This window comes from Chrysochloris asiatica, unplaced genomic scaffold, assembly GCF_000296735.1.
Source record: "Chrysochloris asiatica unplaced genomic scaffold, ChrAsi1.0 scaffold00404, whole genome shotgun sequence".
NCBI classification, from domain to species: Eukaryota; Metazoa; Chordata; class Mammalia; order Afrosoricida; family Chrysochloridae; genus Chrysochloris; species Chrysochloris asiatica.
Window position 1 is genome coordinate 1,452,342 of NW_006408922.1, and position 20,105 is coordinate 1,472,446.

At 46.0% G+C, this 20,105-nt stretch overlaps 1 protein-coding gene across 1 annotated transcript; it reads left to right on the top strand.

Moving 5' to 3' along the window:
- The first annotated feature begins 2,868 nt into the window (after positions 1-2,868).
- On the top strand, positions 2,869-18,834 carry PPP1R3F (protein phosphatase 1, regulatory subunit 3F). Its single transcript, XM_006876689.1, has 4 exons — positions 2,869-3,848; positions 14,012-14,064; positions 14,284-14,366; positions 17,557-18,834. Exons 1-4 carry the CDS (start codon positions 2,869-2,871, stop codon positions 18,832-18,834), a joined length of 2,394 nt encoding a protein of 797 aa, XP_006876751.1.
- Positions 18,835-20,105: the final 1,271 nt, after the last annotated feature.

Here is a 20,105-nt window from a genome sequence, read left to right on the forward strand (position 1 = left end):
GGTACATGTGGGCAGAAAGGGGTAGAAGTCATTGCTTCTTTTCTATACTGAATGGCTCTGGGGCAGGGGATTGAGAGGGTTGGGAGTGGGGAGAGTGGGTAGCATTAAAGAGAGAGAGGTCAGGGAAAGGCCTTAGAGGAGACCTTTGACAAACACTTGAATGAGGTAAAGGAGGAAACCGTGCACATATCTGGATAACTCCAGAGGAAAAAGTGCCTCGTTTGTCCAAGGCCTATAAGAAGGCTGGTGTGTTTAGAGTGGAGTGAGCAAGGGGGAGAAGGGTAGGAGATGAGGTTAGAGAAGAGACTAAGGGATTAGGCTACGTCATAGGACCTTGTAAGGATTTAAGGTTAGTTCTTAGTAAGACAGAAGCTATGGGAAGGTTCTGAGCAGAAGAGGGACAGGATCCGATGTAGAATTTAACATAACCCCCTGGATGCTGAGTGAAGAATGGAATCTAGAGAGGAGGCTGGAAGTAGGGGACCAGTGAGGAGGAGACTACTGAGGAGTCCAAATGAGTGGTGATGATGCTGGCAGTGGAGGTGGTGAGAAGAGTTTGGATTCTGAAAATATTTTGATGAGGAACTGACAGAATCTGCTGACAGATAACTACTGGGACCAAATCAAGACACTGACACCCAAAAGGGTAGGCAGGAATGAGTCCTTGGATTGCCTAAGTTCCATCTTAAATGGTGATGGTGGTGTGCCACTGAGTTGGTTTCAACTCACAGTGACCCTATATAGGGTTTCTGAGGCTGTAAATCTTTATGGAAGCAAAAAGCCTCATCTTTCTCCCACAGAGTGACTCGTAGATTCAAACTGCTGACCTTGCGGTTAACAACCCAGCTTGTAATCCACTGTGTTACCAGGGTATCTTGAATAAGCTCTCAGTATTTTGTGAATTTTCTGCCACTTGCAGCTGAACATGTTCTTTCTTGACACGTGACTCCATCCAGAGACCTGGCGAGGGGGAAATCTGCTGGGGAGTCGCTTCCCATCTCAAGATGCTGTGAGGTTTAGATTATAAAATGTTCATAACCTGTCATATTGTAAATGTTCAATAAAATCTCACAGGATGGAGGGGAATGTGTGAATGGCCATATTTGGCCTAACGGTTGACAAGAGCTACAATTCAGTTTCCATAGGCGGTGAGACTTTAAAGAGGGAATAGTTCATTGGATGGAAGATGTAGGAGAAACAGCATTATCAGGAGAGGCAACAAAGGTAGGCAACAGAAAGAAGGGAGGTGAAGCCACTGTGGGATATAGAGTGCTGGGCTGGGCAAGGAGGGCACTTGTGATTTAGTCAGTGTTTACCTACATGCTCAATCAACTCCTGGCAGCATATAGTCAGGTTCAGTGTTTGCTTAGCTGAAGAGAGGAAAAACTAATTCTAAAAAAAAAAAGAACCCAAAAAACAAAAACTCAATTTGGCCATTCAGTCAAAGATGGCACTAATTCCTGAAGAACGCTGGCAGCATTTTTTGCATAGTAGTCCTTGGAGAAGGGCATCATGCTTGGTAAATGGAGAGTCAGCAAAAAAAAAAAAAAAAAAAAGAAGATCACTAATGAGATGGATTGGCACAGTGGCAGCAGCAATGGTGAGGCTGGTGAGGAGATTGTGAGGTTGGCGCAGGACTGGGCAGTGTTTCCTTCTGTTGTGCAAAGGGTTGCTAGGAGTCAGAACTGACCAGATGGCACTTAATAAACACTCAAGCAATGGCTGGGAGGTGGGAAGGGGGAACAAAGTAAGTGCAACACACAAACCCTTTTTGCTTTCTTAGGTCTCACACTAGAGTGTAATCCAGGTCCTCAGGGTCTCTGGGCATTCTCGGCAAAACAGGGGTAACGGTGAGTTTCAGAAGGTTGGGGGAGAAGGTAAGGCCATTCAAGAAGGGTGTACTCTTCTTATTGACTGCCAGCGTTCTAGGTTCCGTTGCCTGGACCACCCAATAGTCCCCGCTCTGCCTAAGCACCATCCTCCCCTCATTGGCTATTCATGCCTTCCTTCGACAAAACCTACACACCTCTCTGCACAACCCATCCCCACCCCCGCCTAGCCTCTACTGTTTCCCGTCCCACTTCCACGTCTTCCTTTCCTTCGCTACACTTTCTGGCCTTCGCATTGGTTCACCCCGTTCTAGCACTGCCCCCTGAGGTGTCATGACGCTCACACTGGCTCCCCCATTGGCTCCCCGTCTTCTCTCGTCCTCACGCCCCTTCATCCTTCACCCCATTGGCTCTGTGGTCACTCACACAGCGCCTCTGGTCTCCTTCCAGCCTCCTTATTGGCCAGTCCCATTTTGTTACCGTTCTTAAAGTCGTAGGGCACACTCACAAGACTCCCCACGGCAGCCAATATTATTATTCCGCCTCACCGCCAAGCGGGAGCGGCTCCCCATTGGCTGTTCGCTGTCTATAGCTTCCATCCCACTACCTACCCAACCCACGGATCTCTCACTTTTTGGGCCTCTGGACTTGCTCCCTGCTGCCCATCGCCTGTGGTCCACTTTCCCTGCTGCCCACAGACTCCCCATTGGCTGTCCAACTTCTGTTTTCTTTATTCCATTTCCAGGCTACCTCTATTCCCGTCTCTCCATTGATTCCCCAAACAACCCGCCTCCGACCCCGCCCCCTTTCGGGCATCCCCATTGGCTTCATGCTACTCCCGCCCTTGTTTCACCGCCTACGTCACCCGCGCGCGGCATCCTTATTGGCTGTCTGCTGTACCTGTCTTCATCTCAACGCCTACGCCCCGTGAGCTGTACCTCTCCCGTGCTGGTCTTCTCATTGGCTGTTCACCCCTTCAGGCCCTGCCCCCACCGGTGCCGCCACCGGTGCCGTCGGTGCCGCCGCCGCCGCCGCCGATATGGCGCGCACAGCCCCTGTGGATACCCCGCTACGGCATCCCGCGGCCCCCTCGCTGGCTTCGGGCGAATCGCGCACCTCGGCCGAGGCGGCGGTGGCCCCACGGAGGGTGCTGTTCGCCGATGAGGCCCTGGGGCTGCCGCTGGCGCAACTGCGCTGCTACCGGCCGTGGGGCGGGCCGGGGGCGGGCAAGATGGCGGCGGCCAGGCAAGATGGCGGCGGCGGCGGGGTTGACGAGGACGACGATGGCGAGGATGGGGATGAAGGGGAGGAGGAAGAGGAGGCTTGCCCCGAGCCCTCGCCGCCATCCCCCCTTCCTGCTGGCGGGGGTTTTTACCTGGTGCCCACATTTTCGCTGCCGCCTGCGCCGGGCCGTCTGGAGCGCTTGGGGCGCGTCATGGTGGAGCTGGAGGCGCTACTGCCACCTCCCGGAGCAGTGCCCGGGGGTGCGGGGGTGTGGGTGCCTGGGGGGCGCCCTCCGGTGCTGCGTGGGTTGGTACGCGTGCTGAATCGTTCCTTCGAGAAGGCGGTGCACGTGCGGGCCTCACACGACGGCTGGGCTTCCTTTTGCGACCACCCCGCGCGCTATGTACCGTGCAGCCTGCCGGGGGCAGGAGCGGGAGGAACAGGAGCAGGAGACCCCATCCTGGATCTGGGCTTGGGCTCTGGCCAGGTGTCTGCCTCCTCGCCCGATGATGGTGGCCGCACCGACCGCTTTGCCTTCCAGCTGCCCTTTGCTGAGGGCGCGGGCGATGGGGCGCGCTTGGACTTCGTGGTGCGCTATGAGACCCCCGAGGGCACTTTCTGGGCCAACAACCATGGCCGCAACTACACAGTTCTGCTCCGGATCGCACCCGCTCCCACACCCACTGATGTTGAAGGGCTGCAGCAGCAGCAGCTGGAGCCACAGCCTGAGTCCCAGGGTCCGGTGGAGGCTGAGGCCAGGCAGCTGAAGAGCTGCATGAAGCCAGTGAGGCGCAGGTAATGTCTGCCAGCGCCACCTCTGCCAACGTAGGGTTCTGTCTAGGATGGAGGACAAGCATCCTGGTCCCAAACTCCTTCGGGCCAGCTCTCCAGGACTAAGAGGAGGGCCCATTGAGTTAGTCAAAGAGTAATGGAGGCCAGACATGTGCTGTTGTTAAGTGCCATCGAGTTGATTCCAACTCATAGCGACCCTGTACAGGCTTTCCAAGGAGCAGTTGGTGGGTTTGAACTGCCGACCTTGTGGTTTGCAGTCCAGTGCTTATCTGACAGCGCTACACCAGGAATACAGACATGTGCTAGGCTCTGTTAATTTTGGGGTTTTATTCACTTCGTAACTATTCATTGAGCCCCACTGTAAAAGTCCGAACAAGACAGACATCTTACCTGCCTTCAAGGATCATACCAGCTCCTATAAGAGACAGTTTGAAAGAACAACAAGCAAACAGATAAAATAAATAGGGATACTATTAGCTGCTGAGAAGAAAGTAAAATCGAGTAAGGGTATAGTTGGGAGGGAATTGCTGCTTTAGACAGGTTGTTCAGAAGGTGAGACCTGTGAACACATATAGAGGGGCGTTCTGGTGTGGAGCTGTAGGATCAGCACTGGACTTATATCTGCAAGGTTGAGGGCTCAAATCCACCAGCTGCTCCTTGGAAATCCTACACAGGGTTGCTATGAGTTGGAGCTGACTCCGTAGCACCCGACAACAAGGAGGGGAGGGGAGAAAGTTTGGAGAAAAGGGAACAGGTAGGATTCTTCTGAGGAGATACCATTTAAACTGATCCTGACTGATAAAAAGGAGCAGTTATACAGACATGTGGTGTTTTAGGTAGAGGGAAAGTAAGTGCAAAGGTCCTGAAGTGGAAGTGAGCATGGTATGAATGGTGGACAGTGGCTTGAGTGGAGAGAACTTCAGTGACAAGTGTGAACCAAGGACCTTAGCAGATGAGGTAGGAGGGAGGGCGGATAGAGACTCTGATCCCCATTTGACAGCAAGAAACCAAATTTCCAGAGGTGGAGAGATTGGTTGAAGAACTAATGGTGCTTGACCTTGAAGCCTGTGCACTCTATTATTGCACTCTAATCTAGTCTGAGACCTCTTATGGAGGTAAGGGCCTGAGCCCATGCACTCACAGGGAAGCAGTGGCTATGGCAGAGTCAGAACAAGATGGAACCTGGACTTGACTTGTTTATTGCCATACCATCTGTGATCAATTAGGTTGGGAGAAGGAATGAACCAGTCACATCCCCAGGAGGCCCTGATCTGAGATTCTCCTAGGTTTCCTCCATCAGTCTATTAGTTCCTCAAGGACAGTAGCTAACCTGATTCTTTTTTTGTGTCTCCCAAGTCTAGGCTGGTTCCTGGGGAAAGTAGGTTTTCCCTGCCCATATGGGAAATGCAAACATCTGCCTGCTCCTGGGAGGAGTGGAAATGAGCAAATGCTGTTTGGAACTTGTATATGCTTGATCAGAAGCTTGATCAGAAGCAAAATGTTTATGGGATCTGATGTTCTTTGGGTCCTGGCAAGCCTTTTGTAGGCTGTGAGTGGTTCGGAAAGGTCTAGTTCTGGGCTGGTGGGCAGATGTGCCTGGGTAGGTGAGCAAGCTGGCAAATAACCACTTACTGACTTGTGAGTCCCCTCCTTAACCTAGGACTTAATCTCTATGGTGCAGGCAGCATGCCTTTCCTTATGGTAGTAAGGATGTGGATCCTGGCATCAGATTGTCTAGCTTCAAATTCCAGCACGTGCCATTTCCTGACTTTGTGACCTTAGCCAAGTCATTTAATTGCACTGTGCTTCAATGTCTTAATCTGTAAAATAAATAATTACAATACCTGCCTCTTAGAATATGAGTAAAAACACTCTAAACCAAGCTTGGCTCATAGAGCCGTAGTAGCTAGTGCGGTAAAACCTGTGCAAGGCAGAGACCTGTCAGAGAAAGAAAATGCAAATATTTCCCATTAATAGAAATAGAAGACTGTAGCTTGTCAAACGCAGAAAACTTGTGAGACATGGAAAAACACGGCAGTCCTGTTGAGAGTTCCGACTCTCAGGTTTCACTGCATGGCTCTTTAGAAAGTTACACAAAATCTCTGCCTCTCACCAGCTGTGTGGCTTTGCTTCACTTTCCTTACTGTTTAAGTCAACTTTGAATGGTTGGCTTAGACACAGCAAACATGGGGCAGGTCAACTGAAGTACGGTAGTAGCTGCAAAAGATAACAGTGCCTAGCATTTACTGATCTCTGTGTTAGATGCTACAAGTCCATTCTTACTGAGTTCTCTGCACACTATATGTGGTATAGGGGGAAGCTATGTAGGTCAGAGAGGTGAACCAATTTGCCCGAGGGCCACTTAGTGAGTAACAAGACCAAGTAAAAGATGCAAGGGAAGCTTTTTTTAAACTACTGATTCTCTTGAAGTACTGGAAGAATTTAAGGTAAATTCTGGATTTCAAGCTTGGTGTTCCCAGCATACCGGCATTTTGTGCTTTCCTTTTTCCTTCCTTTTCCCTGCTTTGTGTTTTATTAAGGTACACATACAGTAATACGTACTAATCAGAAGTGTTTGGCTCAGTGGGTTTTTCATATGTATACACTTCTGTGATCACCACCCAGATTAATATGGAGAATTTTCAGTGCCCCACAGTTGTCTCCATTTCTATCATTTTTCAAACAGTGTCATCCCAGCTAGTTGTTGTGGGAGCCCTATGCGATAGTTTGGGTATCAGAGTTTGGTCATTTTAAAGAGTGTGAAAGGAAGAGAACAGAGAAATCAAAACTTTGCAGGGCCATGGTGGGTGGAGAGGGTGTTTTTCTTTTTAAATACATGGGTGGTTTTAAGGAGAAATTGAAGCAGCCAGTTCAGACAATTGTTTTGGTATCTGGCTCCGGGTCTGTGGTTCCTAACATGACTTGTGATATTATTTTAAGTGGGCAGATGGTTTTTTGATAGCTTCTGTATCTTTTGATCTCAGCTCTTGCAAAGAGGAGGTTGGTGCTCATTGCAAGATCAGCGATAAGGTTTCTTTGTAGATTGGTGGCTTTCTTGTCGAGTACATTTTAACTTGTTGTTTAAAAACCTGTGTGTAGCTGGTGACTTGAACAGTCTCCTTTGTGGCCCAACCTCTCGGGAAATGGTGGAGGATCTAAGGGAATATCCTTCACCTGTGGGGGCCCCATCATGGGGGCTTCTCATTCAGGAAATGTTGACTGCAGACCCATTATGTGCTGGGCATAGCTACATCAGGTGGGAACACTGGAGATGCTCTATGGGAACATCTTAGAAACCTAAATGACTGCATTCCCTGAATTGCTAGGCTTTTGCTAATCCCTAGGCTCAGAGATAACACATCAAGCAGCATTTATTGGCCTACTATGTTCTGGGTTCATGCAGGAACAGTGAGATGCAGACTGATCCTAGGATGTCAAAGTGCTGTGTGGTGGGACTGGGTGAGAGGAATAGGTATAGTGGGCTTGGTTGTAAGAGAACTGGCAGAGACCCTGCTCTTTCTTAGACACTTTGCTGAGCAAAATACTCATTGAATCCTGTTAACATTCCCTGTGTGATAGACTTTTTATTCCTCTCTCCTGGACAAACAGGCTTCCAGAGTCCAAAGTTTCAGGACTGGTGTGGGAAGGTATCCTATTTTTCTTAAAAAATGAAAACCAAGGAAGCCTCACCATGGCCTTCAAGCACCTCTTCTGTCTCCCTTCCCATCTTGCCTGTGCCTGCTTCTATTATCGCCGTTCTCTGTCTTCTGAACTCCTGTCACAGTGGTTTTTGTTACCAAGGAATCTTCTTCCTGCCTCAAGGCCCTTGCTTCTGTTGTTTTCTTCACCAGGAATGTTTGTCTTGAAACCCTTGTAGTCAGATCATGTTGATCCTTCAGTTTGAAGAAGACTTCTTCAGGGAAGTCTGTCCATCCCACCCCAACCTCTTCAGATTCCTCCCTACGCCTCATCCCAGTTTTTTCACAATACGGGCGATCAGCTAAGTAGACAAGTCCTGTTAGAGATTGACATACAGCAGAGCAGATTAGCATCACTATTGAATCAGGATCATTTTCTACCCTGCCTGGCGGTCCTGCTGTCTTTTGGATCAACTCTTGTCTCCTCTGATGTGTCTCTGAAATATTCTTTACCTTCAGACTTCCCCTCCAGCTTCACAAAACAAATAGAAGTCATAAAAATGGAACTCCTCCTCACAGCTTGCAAACTGACTTCCCTCTGTGTTAGAGGTGAGGAGGGGGCGGGCCCTTTCCCTCCCTTAGCCTAGTCTTGGTTGGTCTCTAGTTCCCATTTCCTGCTGTTTGCACTAGAACCTGACAAAATTACCCTTTCCTGGCATGTTTTCAATGCCCTTCTCACTTGGATCCTCCCTAGCAACCTTTACAAGGTTACTAGGTTACTTACATCTCTACTGCCTTAAAAAAAAGGATTCCTTGACCTCATATTCTCTTCCTGCTAGCACTTAGTCACCCATCCCTCTCTTCACTTCCAAACTCTGTAAGGAATGACCTACACTTGCCTCCTTTACTTCTTCATCCCCATGTTTTCTTCAGCCCTCTGCATCTTATCAAATTCCACAGAGGGTTTTTTGATTTTTGTCTTGAAGTGGTTGACTACTCCTATTTAAAAACGTTTTCTTCCCTTGCTATCTGTGGGACCACACTCCTCTGCTTTGACTCTTAGCTTCTCCTCCTGCTATTTCCTTTCTTCCTGCTATTTCCTTCAGCCTCTCCTAGTGTGGCGCTGTAGGATCAGCACTGGACTGCGAACCACAAGGTCAGCAGTTTAAACCCATCTGCTGCTCCTCGTAAACCCTATGCAGGGTTGCTATGAGTCAAAATCGACTCAACAGCACTTAACAACAACAATATGTACCCAAAAGGAGCCCTGGTGGCACTGATAAGCACTGGACTGCTAATCACGAGGTTGGCAATTCAAACCCATCAGCTGCTCTGCAAGTGAAAGATGAGGCTTTCTGCTCCCGTAAAGACTGACAGTCTCAGAAACCCTATACAGGGTTGCTGAGAGTCAGTACTGACTTGATGGTAGTGAGTTCCATGTATCCACATTTAGTGTGGCCACTTGCTGATATCCCCAAGATGCCTCAGACTTACCTTGTTTAAAATGGAATTCATTACCTCCTCCACCATGTTCCTGAACAACCTCTCACTCCCCTCTATGCATCCTTAAGTCCTCCCTGACCCTGCAGTCTGGGCCAAAGGCCCCTGTTCTAGGACATTCTTTCCTTTTCTAAAGGGCATGGACTATAGTTAGACCTTCATTAGAGTATTACTGGATGAATATCTCTCTGCCTTGCTAGACTGTAAGCTCCGTGAGGGGTAGGGACCGGGTCCGTTTTTGTTTACCACTGTATTCCTACAGGGTCTGCCACTGTGTCTGGCACTTAGCAGGTGCTCAATAAATGTTTGTTGAAAGAATGAGTGTGAGTTTTTTTTTTTTTTTAATGTCTTCCTCCACACTAAATTGTAAACTTTATAGTTGGGTGTGTTCAGGGCTAGGCACTGGGACTGATGCATAGTAAGGCCTCAGTATTTTTCAGGTGCACTTAGAAATGAACAGATAGGATCCAACTTGATATCCAAGTTGAAAACTCAAAACAACCAAAGTGGAAACATGATGGGCCAGAGATTATCTTAGTCGTTGTGGGAGAAAGAACTTAATGTGAAAGTGATTCTCCTTTATTCCACATCATGGTGGAGGACATGGAGATGGAGCCACATGCTAAGAAAGTGGCAGAGCCAGGGTGATCCTGCTCTAGCACCCCAGTTTTTAACTGCCACACCAGGCTGGGCGATGCTGGGCAAGCTGCTTTCCTTTTCAGAGCCTTGGTTTACTTTAGTCGGTATATGGAGGGGAATTACTGTGTGTTAAACACTTTACAGGCAAGTTTCCAATATTTCCTCAATCTTCTCAACATTCTGAGGTAGTTATTACTACTATTATTCTGTCTTTCCAGATGAGGAAATGGAAGCATAGACAGGATAAGTAACTTGCCCCAGGTTGCACAGCTGGTAGGTAATGGAGCAGGGATTGTTCAAAATTGGCATGTCATGACCCTTTATTGAGATGTGAGGTCAGTTTACTGTATCCAACATGCATTACAAAGGAATGGCAGGAAATGTCAATGTGTCACTTATAGTAAAAGTAACGTTTTATGAGCAAGGGTTTTTTTCCAGTTATGTGTATGTATATATGTATTTACACATGTATGGGTGTGCTGGGTTGTGATGTACTGTGGGACATAGCCAAAATAATTAAAGGCACTGGGCTAAAAGCAGCTCATAGCACAGTCAAGTCTCCCCCTACCCTTGGATTGTCTGAATCGCGGAGTTGAGGCAAGGCAAAGCAGTGCCCCAGATAATGTGGTTTTCATAGCCGCCTTCAAACCCTGTTCTTTTCATAAAGCAGATGAGATGGCTCAGAGTAACCGGGATTCTGAGTATTGGAGTAGGTCTTGAAGCCACCTGACCCCCAGGGAGTCAGCATTATTTTTGTGTTGACTACATAGTTTCTGGGGTCTGCTGAATTTCCTTTTGGGTTTCAACTTGTGACCCACTTTGGGCTGGTGAAGTTCTTTGAAAACAAGTACTGGGGGTGTTAACAGGCCTGGGACAGCAGCGGTGGTGATGACAGTGAAGTGTCTGAAAGTCTCCTCTGCTTTTCTCCTTGGGACTTGTCAGCCTTGTCTTGCTGAGTCACTCTCTTGTCTCTGGCGATTCACCTTTCTGTTCTGTCTTGGCTGGCCGATGGCACCTCTTTCTTCTTACCCCTTTAAATTCCCTGGGCACTGGCTGAGGTCAGCAGCCATCATGTTTTCCTGATGACAAGAGGAATTGTCATGCCCAGGAAACTGGTGTGCAGGTCTGAGATGGCCCCTTTCTGGCCACACAATCTTGACTGATAATGCCAAGTACCATCTGAGAGGATGATTCCAGCCCAAAATGTGCCCTGATACGTGTACATTGAAATCCATGCACTCTTGGCCCATTGCTGCCTGCTGACCTTGAGATACCATGTGGCATATGGGGGCTGGTACCAAAGGATCCGGTTTCCTTCTTGAAAATCAGCAGGCACACTGTAGGTATAGTTTTGTTCTTAATCGCTCATTTTTCTAAGAACCTCTCTTCTCTGTTACTGACTAGTGAGTCAGTATAAATTTTTACTTGATTTCTCTTACTATCTTCATTTAGATTAAAGTCACAACTACCCTGACATATTTTTACTGTGAAAGATAAGTCAGGGATATTTAGTGTCTTTTATTTTTGTTTTTTTAACCTACAGTTTCAAACTCTGTCTTCAAAATGGGGCACTCTTTGGGTCTTAGCAGTTTGGTGTGTAGTTACTGAGAAGAGAGACTTGGTTCCTTGAGCCTCAAATTCTACATTAGTAAAAGAGGAAGGGTGTTGCTCTGAAGGATAGATGTGAAGGTTTTCAAATATACTTGTATCAGTGAGAAGGGCCCACACTGATAGAGAAGTGAGCAATAAATGTTTGTACCTCCTGCTTTCATTCTCTGACTTTGGAGAAAGGGAGAGTGACCTGTTTACTTCTGATACGTGGCTCTGATCTTGGGATTGGCAGAATTGCTTGACCTGATGTTTGGATGTCCCCTGGCTTTCACTTTTCTTGACTATGTAAGAGATAACTCTGAGAGAGGAAGAACTTATTTGGTATTTACTTTTCTTCTCTCATCTTCCAGCTTGATTGGGAGGTTTTTTGTTTTGTTTTTATCCTGTTGGCTGGCTGCTTCCTGTGTTTCCCTTTTCTTTTTCACATGCAACTCTGTAGTTACTTTTAGAAGTCTGGGTGTGTGCACCAGGAGTGGCCAGATGGCAAGGGAAGGTAGGACTGGCTTTCTGTCTGTGGGTCTTCTTGAAGAGACTTGATTCAGAAGATACTAAGATGAAGTTTTTGGTTATGAAGGACTACACCTGCAAAATGAGTCAGTAAACTCAGCCCAGTAGAAATGTTGAGCCACAAATCCAAAGACCAGAATTTTAAATTCACTGAAATAGACTAGTGTAGGACCTGTTGCTCTGAATCCCCCCTTTATCAAATGTGATGTGCAGGAGTTGACGGGGCCCTCAGAGTCCCTTACTCCAGGCCCTGTAATATTCGACTTTAGAACCCTGGTGACCCAATGGCGATTCAAACCCACCCGTCAATTAATGAAAAGCAGTTCTTACAGGTGACTTCTGCGTTTAGTTATCGTCTAGCCAAATGTCCCATGGAAGCAAGAACACTGGGACTAAATAATTAGGGAAAGGCAGGTCCAAAGAAAGTACTTCATGAAGGAGGGATCCTGTTATTGCTGCCTCCCTCTGCTTCTAGAAAGCATTGCAAATGAGAATGGGGTAAGACTCCAGTTCCCTTTTCCAAGACGCAGTTCATTGCTTAAGAACTTGGACTTCGGAGCCAAAAGACCTGGGTTTGGATCCTGGCTGCATGACGTTGTGACATTTACTTGGCCTCAGTTTCAGTACTGTCTATTTCAGAGATTTAATAACAACAAATCTCACTGGGTTGTTTTGAAGATTAATATATGTAAAGCACTTAGAACTGACTGCGATGGTGGTTATGTGCTGTGGTGTCAGTCCCGACTCATAGCAACCCTGTATATATAGGGCTTCCAAGGCTGTAAATCTTTATGGGAGCAGAAAGCCTCATCTTTATCCCATGAAACAGCTGGTAGTTTCAAACTACTGACCTTGAGGTTAGCAGCCCAACTTGTAACCACTATAAGGAAGTAGAGTAATATTCTGTTTCTGTGAAGGTGATTGAGTTTCACACAGTTTCAAACATTTCCAGAAATGTCAACATCATCATGTTGAGTCTTAGGAAAAACAGGATCTGAACAATTGTCTCAGCTCCTCTCAGGTCTTTGAACAGATTTGAATTTGTGTGTGTGTGTCTGTGTGTGTGTGCTGTTGTACTTCCTATTTCCTCGTATCAGGAGCACATGAGGAGATTGACCAATCAGTGGGTTCAAGTGGTGTCAGCCTCATTCATCCCTCTGTTAATAAAGTTCCCTATTAGCTTATCACCTCATGGTTTTTAGTTGACGTTTTCCTCATTTGCCTTAATCTTTAGACATTTGCTATTCAGTTGTGTGACTAAGAACAGTGGTTTTTACATGATGCCCAGGACCCCATCACTGGCAGGATCTGGCTTAAATAGACCTTGCCATCTGAATTGCCTAGGGAAGGCCCCTGCTCCAGTCCAGGACCTGATGTTTGGGGTCTTACATCCTCATTTCTCTTGGCGTCATTTTACAAGTGAGGAGGGTGAGGCTCAGGGAGATTAAGTGACTTGGCTGGCTGGTATTGGGGTGTGGGAGGGGACAGGGAAGGACCCAGGACTCAGACCTCAGGTTACTTCCTTTTCCCATTCTCTTGTTTGTTTTCCTTCCCTCTGATGCTTCCTCTGTCCCTCAGTCTTCTCCACCTGCCCTTTCTAATAAGTATGTCTTAGCAGTCAAACCTACCAGCCGCTCCCTAGGAGAAAAGGTCTAATTTTGGAAAGATAACAGCCTTGGAAACACTATCGGTCAGTTCTACTCTGTCCAATAGGTGGTTTTCTCCACAGCCGTGATCACATGATCCAAAATGTTGATAACATTGTACCCAAAGATATTTGTGGAAGCTTAATTTCTACTAGCAAAAAGAAGGAAAACGAAAAGAATCCTAGGTGCTCAGTAGGAAGAAAATGGCTATAAAATGTAAAAAAAAAAAAAAAAAAAAAAATTAAGATGCTTACGAAAGTACAACAATGTTTGTTATTGTTCAATGGACAAAGCCACTGTAGACATATAAATCTATGTCTACAGAATCAGAATGATGTAGGAAAATGCATAGAGTGTTGGGAATGAAAATTTTCAAAATGGTACAGTGGTTGCCTCTGCCTGATAATGTACATTTTTTTCTGGCTTCTTTATGCTGTCCTATATTTTATAAATTTCCTACAATGAGTAGGTAGGACTCATAATCAGGATAAAGAAAGACAGCAAAAGAAAATCAGTAGCTGTCAGGTGAAGATGGTGCTCATTCCAGAGGCTCAGAAGGTACCAGTGGGTGGCAAACTGACTTTTCAGGGTGTCAGACCTATACACACTCTCCTCTGCCCCACAGGCCTCACGAGGAAGAGCTGAGGATGAAGAGCATGGATAATAGCTCTGCTGTGGGTAAGCAATTGGCAAGCTGTGGAAGTTTTAGCTCATATTTAATATTTCTGTCTTCTCTTTTTCTTTCTATAAAAAATTAAGAGACACCTTCTGTCTTTGACTGTCACAGAAGGTATCAAAGGCAGTACTGGCAAGTGGCTCTAATAGCAGATTGTCTTCACTGAATTAGGTTGCTTGTTTGTCTGCCTTGCCCCGCTGCTACCCTTCTCTTTTCTCCAGCAGAGTATCCTGATGTCCAGGAGTCAGTGGGTCCCCTGGTGGCCCCCACCCCTCTCCGTCCATGGCCCCAAATGACACTTCAGGTAAGCAGGCCCTTGCAGTCTCTGTGGGACAACTCAATAGGAGGTTCTCATTATACGGCCATACCTGGGTGGCTGGGTGGTGGGGGCTGGCTCACCCTAGGTTGGTGGGAGGTCACAAAAATAAGAACCTGCATGGGTGTGGGGTAGAATGCAGTTATTTACCAGGGCGAACATAAGTTTCATTCATTAATTCAGCAAATATTTACTCTGTGTTTGCTCTGTGCCATACACTGTCATGGAAACTAGAAATACAATAGTGAATAAAATGGGACTTAACATTTTAGTGAAGTGAGGCGTAATAAATGAAATAATGGTTAAAATATTATGATCTTTAAGATGATGATGAGTGCTAAGAAAAATAAATCAAGGAAAGGGGATTGGGAGTGTGTGGGAGTGGGTAAGTGTGTGCTGGTGGTGGTACAACTTTAGGTAAGGTGGTCAGGAAAGGCTTTGAGGAAAGATCTGAACAAGGTGAGAGAGTGAATGAGCCATATGGGAAAGTAGGGGAAGAACATGTGAGGCATGTGCAAAAGCCCTGAGCTAGAGCCCTGACTATTATTGTGTGTGAGGAACAATGACAAGGCTAGTGTGCATGGAGCAGAGTGAGTAGGGGGAAAGTGATGATAAGAGGTGGGGTCAGAGAGATGAACAGGGAACAGATCCTTTAGGGCTTTGTGGACCATGCTATGAATTTTTACTTTGAGTATGTGGGCGGGCGAGTTGTGAACAGAAGGACATGATTTGACTTAGTATTTCCAGGATCCCTCTGGGTAGAAATGGGAGACAAGTGAGGAAGTAGTTACTATAGCAGTCTAGGCAAGTGATGATGGTGGTGGCGGGGAGGGAGGGAGAGAGAAGTAGTCAGACTGCACCCATAGTGGAATGTTAATGTTAATTTTTTATTATAACTACATATAATTATAATAAAAATGATAATATAATTTAATATAATTATAATAAAATTATATATTTTTTAATTACAAAAAATCCAAACATATATAAAGGAAGAGCAAATATAAGGGGACTTCAAAAAGTTTTTGGAAAAAGTCTGTTGTCCTTTTTTTCCTGAACTTTTTATTGTGAAGTGGGTGGAGATTTACAGAGCAGATCGGCTTTCCATCCAAAGATAACAGACATTTGCTTCGTGTCTTGGTTTCCATTATAATTCAATTCCACTAACTTTTTGAAGCCCCATTGTAGCTTAATGAACCAATATATACCAGTTACCCAGCTTCAATAATTATCAACAACTATGTCCAATCCTACTTTATCTATATCCTGACCTACTCCCTTCCCATTTCATATGGAATTACTTTGAAATAAATTCAGAGATTGTTTCATTCATAAATACTTTAGTTTGTATCTCTAAAAATTGAGAACTCATTGGAAAATTTAGTGATAATGCCATCATCACAACTCAGAAAATTAACACATACTGGTCTGTGTTCAAAGTTCCTTGATATCTCATAAGTGTTTTAGGATCCAAACAAACAATGTCTACACATTACATTTGGTTACTGTGTGTCTCTTTTGATTTAAAAAATCTGTTCGTTTATCTCTACCCCACTTACTTTTCTTACAATATATTTTTTTTGAAGAAAACTTGTTATTTGTCCTGTTGAATTTTCACAGTTTGGATTTGATTGATTATATCCATGTGGAAACATGTTTATTATATTTTTCTATCTACTGTATTTATTATAAACTGGTAGCTAGCTCCAAAAGATTGATAGATTTGAATTTTATATATGTGAGTTTGTGTGCTGTATACTTCCTATTTCATCATATCAGGAGCACATGATGAGGTTGATCAATCAGTGGGTTCAAGTGGTGTTAGTCGAATTCATCCCTCTGTTATAAAGTTCCCAATTAGCGTATCATTTAATGGTTTTAGCTACCATTAATTATTATTTCCTTGGCCCATTCTCTCATTAAAAGTTATAAATTGGTAATATTTTAATTCTACTATTATCTCCATTTATTAACTGGAATTCTTCTCTGAAGAAAAACTTCTCCACATCAACTATGGGGCTACCTTGAATTATAGTTTGTATAGGAAAAACAATACAAAGACTTCATTTTCCTCTCTTGTTTACCAGTTTCCAGAATAAATAAACTCCTCCAAAGGTGACCACTTAGAAGATTTTTGTTTTATGTATGTCGTTATTAACACATGGGTTTTAAACATAGTTGATGAGTTTCAATTAATTGCATTTTTAAAATTATTTTTGATGCTTGAACTGAACCATCTTTGGCCAGTGAGAGCATATTTAGATTGACTCTTGAGTCCTTTTGATATGTCCCCGATCACTCATTGAGTACTTCCTCATCTTCTGGTATGACAAGATATCCCACACTCATCTTGTATTTCTGCTGCCCCAAACCTGGAAACACAGCTATATTTTTAAGGAGCCCTGGTTCCTTTTAGGGGAAAATGATAGTTAGAAACCAAGATCTGGGTGCCAGGTGCCTGTTGATACTAGATTGGGCATTTTTAAGAAGCCTTTTCAAAAGGCAGACCAAGGGAATAGTTGTTTGTTTTAATAAAAGAAGAAAATATGTCATGAATTAATAAAGATATTCTGGATTTATGTTGAAGGTGTAGTTGCAGTAGTTACTGATGGAGTCATTTACCAGATAGGGATGCCTACTGAATTCTTCAATTTTATCATCTGCAGGAAGCTGTTGGCTCCTTTGTTGTTGTTGTTGTTGTTAAGTACCATCCACAAGTGCTATGAGTTCCGACTCATAGTGACCCTGTTTCCAAGGAGTGCCAACTTTTCAGTGCCACACCATTACCATGCAGTGACACACCAGTGCCTACTTTGTTGTTGTTAAGTGTTGTCAAGTCATTTCCAACTCAGAGCGACCCTGTATAGGGTTTCTGAGGAGCAGCTAGTGGGTTTGAACTGCCAACCTTGTGGTTCACAGTCCAGTGCTGATCCTACAGCACCACAGTAGGAGTCCTTGGATCCTTTCCTCCACCTCATTTTATTGTATTAATATAGATGACACTGTCTTTGGAATTTAGAGAATTACAGAGGCTCTTTGAGGAGTTTTTGTCTAGAAATTCCTGAAGGGCTGGGTGTGGACTGTCACCATTCTCACTGTCTCTGCTTATCCCATTTCCTCCTCTACTTCATTCCCTTCCCTCTTCCTCCCCTCCTTCTCTCCATCCCCATGGCTGTAGGTTTCTGAAGTTAAAGTGACTGGCAACTCCCTAGAGGAAGGTGACGTCCCCAGAAGCAGTCCATTTGTGGCTTTCACAGAGGTCCCTCAGGCACCGGTCATCAGGATTCCCGCCTCCTCCGTACTCTGTGGCCTAGGTGGCTCTCCCAGGGACCAGGCCTCGGGACCTGATGCAAGTGAGGGGGCATCTGGTTCTTTCCTGGAACCCAACGAGCAGCAGCTGGAGGCCACATGGGAAGTATCCAGTGAGAATGGGGGATGCCGAAAGGCCTCCATGGTAGGGGCTATTGTGGAGGAGCCTCCTGGGGGTCTGGAGGTCATGAGTGGGCTGGAGGAGCTGCTTGGCGAGGACACCATTGACCAGGAGCTGGAGCAGCTCTATCTGTCCCACCTGAGCCGCCTGAGGGCCACGGTGGCTGCAGGTGGAGTGGGGGGTGGGGGGGAAGGCCCCACAGATGGGGGTGCATTCCCCAGCCATCCCTTGGGTGTATTAACGGACCGCGACCTAATCTTGAAGTGGCCTGGCCCTGAGAGGGCCCTGAACAGTGCCCTGGCTGAGGAGATCACGCTGCACTATGCCCGGCTGGGACGTGGTGTAGAGCTCATCAGGGATACAGAAGACCCTGATGAGGAGGGAGAGGGCGAAGAGGGGTTCTCTGTTACACCCTCTAGCCCAGAAGAGGACACTCCCAAGGAATCACTTCCGGAAATCCTCTCTGGGGCCCATTCTATGGTAGCCAGTATGGGAGATGTGTGGCTCCCATGGGGAGAGGGTCCAGGATGTGACAGCTCTGTGGGTCTGGGTATAGAGGGCCAGCTCACTGGGGATCCAGGTAAGGGGATGGGCAAGGACACTGACTCGTTGCACATTAATAGGGTGACCACCTTCCCAGGGGAGGCCATGGCAGAAACCCTGATGGAGCTCACCACTGAGTGGACAGACAGCTTGGTTCCTATATCTGGCAAGGAGCCAGCCACTCCAGCCCCTAGGCAGGGACAAGAACCGTTAGGGGCTGAAGCCTGTTCTTCTAGCCTGGCCAGGCTCCGTATGCACTCCCAAGGTGAAAAGGGCTCAGGCCCAAGTCTTGAGCCCCAACAGAAGTCTCATGTCCTAGCAGACCCTACGGAATGTGTGTGTGGATTGCCACCCCAGCTACGGGGACCCTTGGCCCAGACTTTGGGGGTCCTGGCTGGGCTGGTGGTGGTTCCTGTGGCTCTGAATAGTGGTGTGTCCATTCTGGTGCTTGTGCTGTGCCTCTCTCTGGCCTGGTTCTCATAGGGGCTGCCTGTGGAATTGACAATAACAGGCTTCCCCCTCACTGAGGCCCTGGAGAGTACAGGAACTGCACCATACCCAGAAGGATGAAATAGGATATTTGGCCGGTGCAGTGAGTGGATGCTTTGCTTCTGATAGAGGCCTTCCTGTCCTTGAATTCCCTAGTCAACATAGGGCTCCCCGTGGAGAGGGACAGGGGACAGGCCAATGGTATGAATAAGAAAGAGTTTCAGAATGGAACTGGGCATGCCCCCCTCCCCCACCTTTCCCCAAGCCTGTATTTATTTTTGTATAATTCTCTGGATGAGGAAGAGTGGTCATGAGCTGGTCTTGGGCACAATTACCCAGAGATATATTTATTAACAACCACCATGTGCAACCTGCTGGAGCTTTATTTTTAATTTAATTTATATAGAGTACCTATTATTATATGCCACAATAGAGCTCTATGAGAAATGATGTGTCTTCCTGTGCAGTGTTCTGCTGTTTGGGCATGAGGGTGGACACTTTCTGTGGGCAGATCATGTTGGGGATTGGGGGTGGGATATATCCATGCTTGCTGCTGCTTCAATATATCCTTGAGGATCTGTCACCTCCTTTCATAGTTCTATAATCCATATAGTCTTTGGGAGGCAAGTCCTTTGTCTTTTACATTCTGCCTGTGGAAGTCTATACATGTGTATATGGATGGTGATGGGGGCAGCCAGAGAGGGAGGAAGAGTGGTGGCCATGTGAGAGCTTGGTGTGATTCATATGGCTGCAGTGGTGGATGTGGTTAGCTGTCAATGTGGGGACATCAGTTGTAAATCAGCCACAAGATTTTGAGGTTACTGCAAAAAACAAAACAAAACCTTTCACACCAGTCAGGAGCTCCTGCTGCCACCAAGACAAGGAAGGTCTCAAAAGGACAGAGTAGTTAATGTATTGTGAGAAATTCATACTGACGTTGCTGTCCACAGATGTTACATTTCTACTCAAAACAGGAAATCTAGAAGCTTTGAAAGATAGGCTAGCCATATTTATCTGCATGTACATAGTAAAATAAAGCATATTTGCTTCCCTTTAAGCAAAACTTTTTGAAAGAAATATTTATACCAGCTTTCTTCAGTTTTTCTCCTCCAATGTTTTTCTGAAAACATCCCCAGTCATATTTTTGCCCAACAATTTCAGCCAAGCTGCTGAAGTCACTCATGATTTCCACATTGTTATGTAGTCAAGTCTCAGACCTCATCTGATGATAGCTCTTCAGCAACAATTGACATAGCTGATCATCT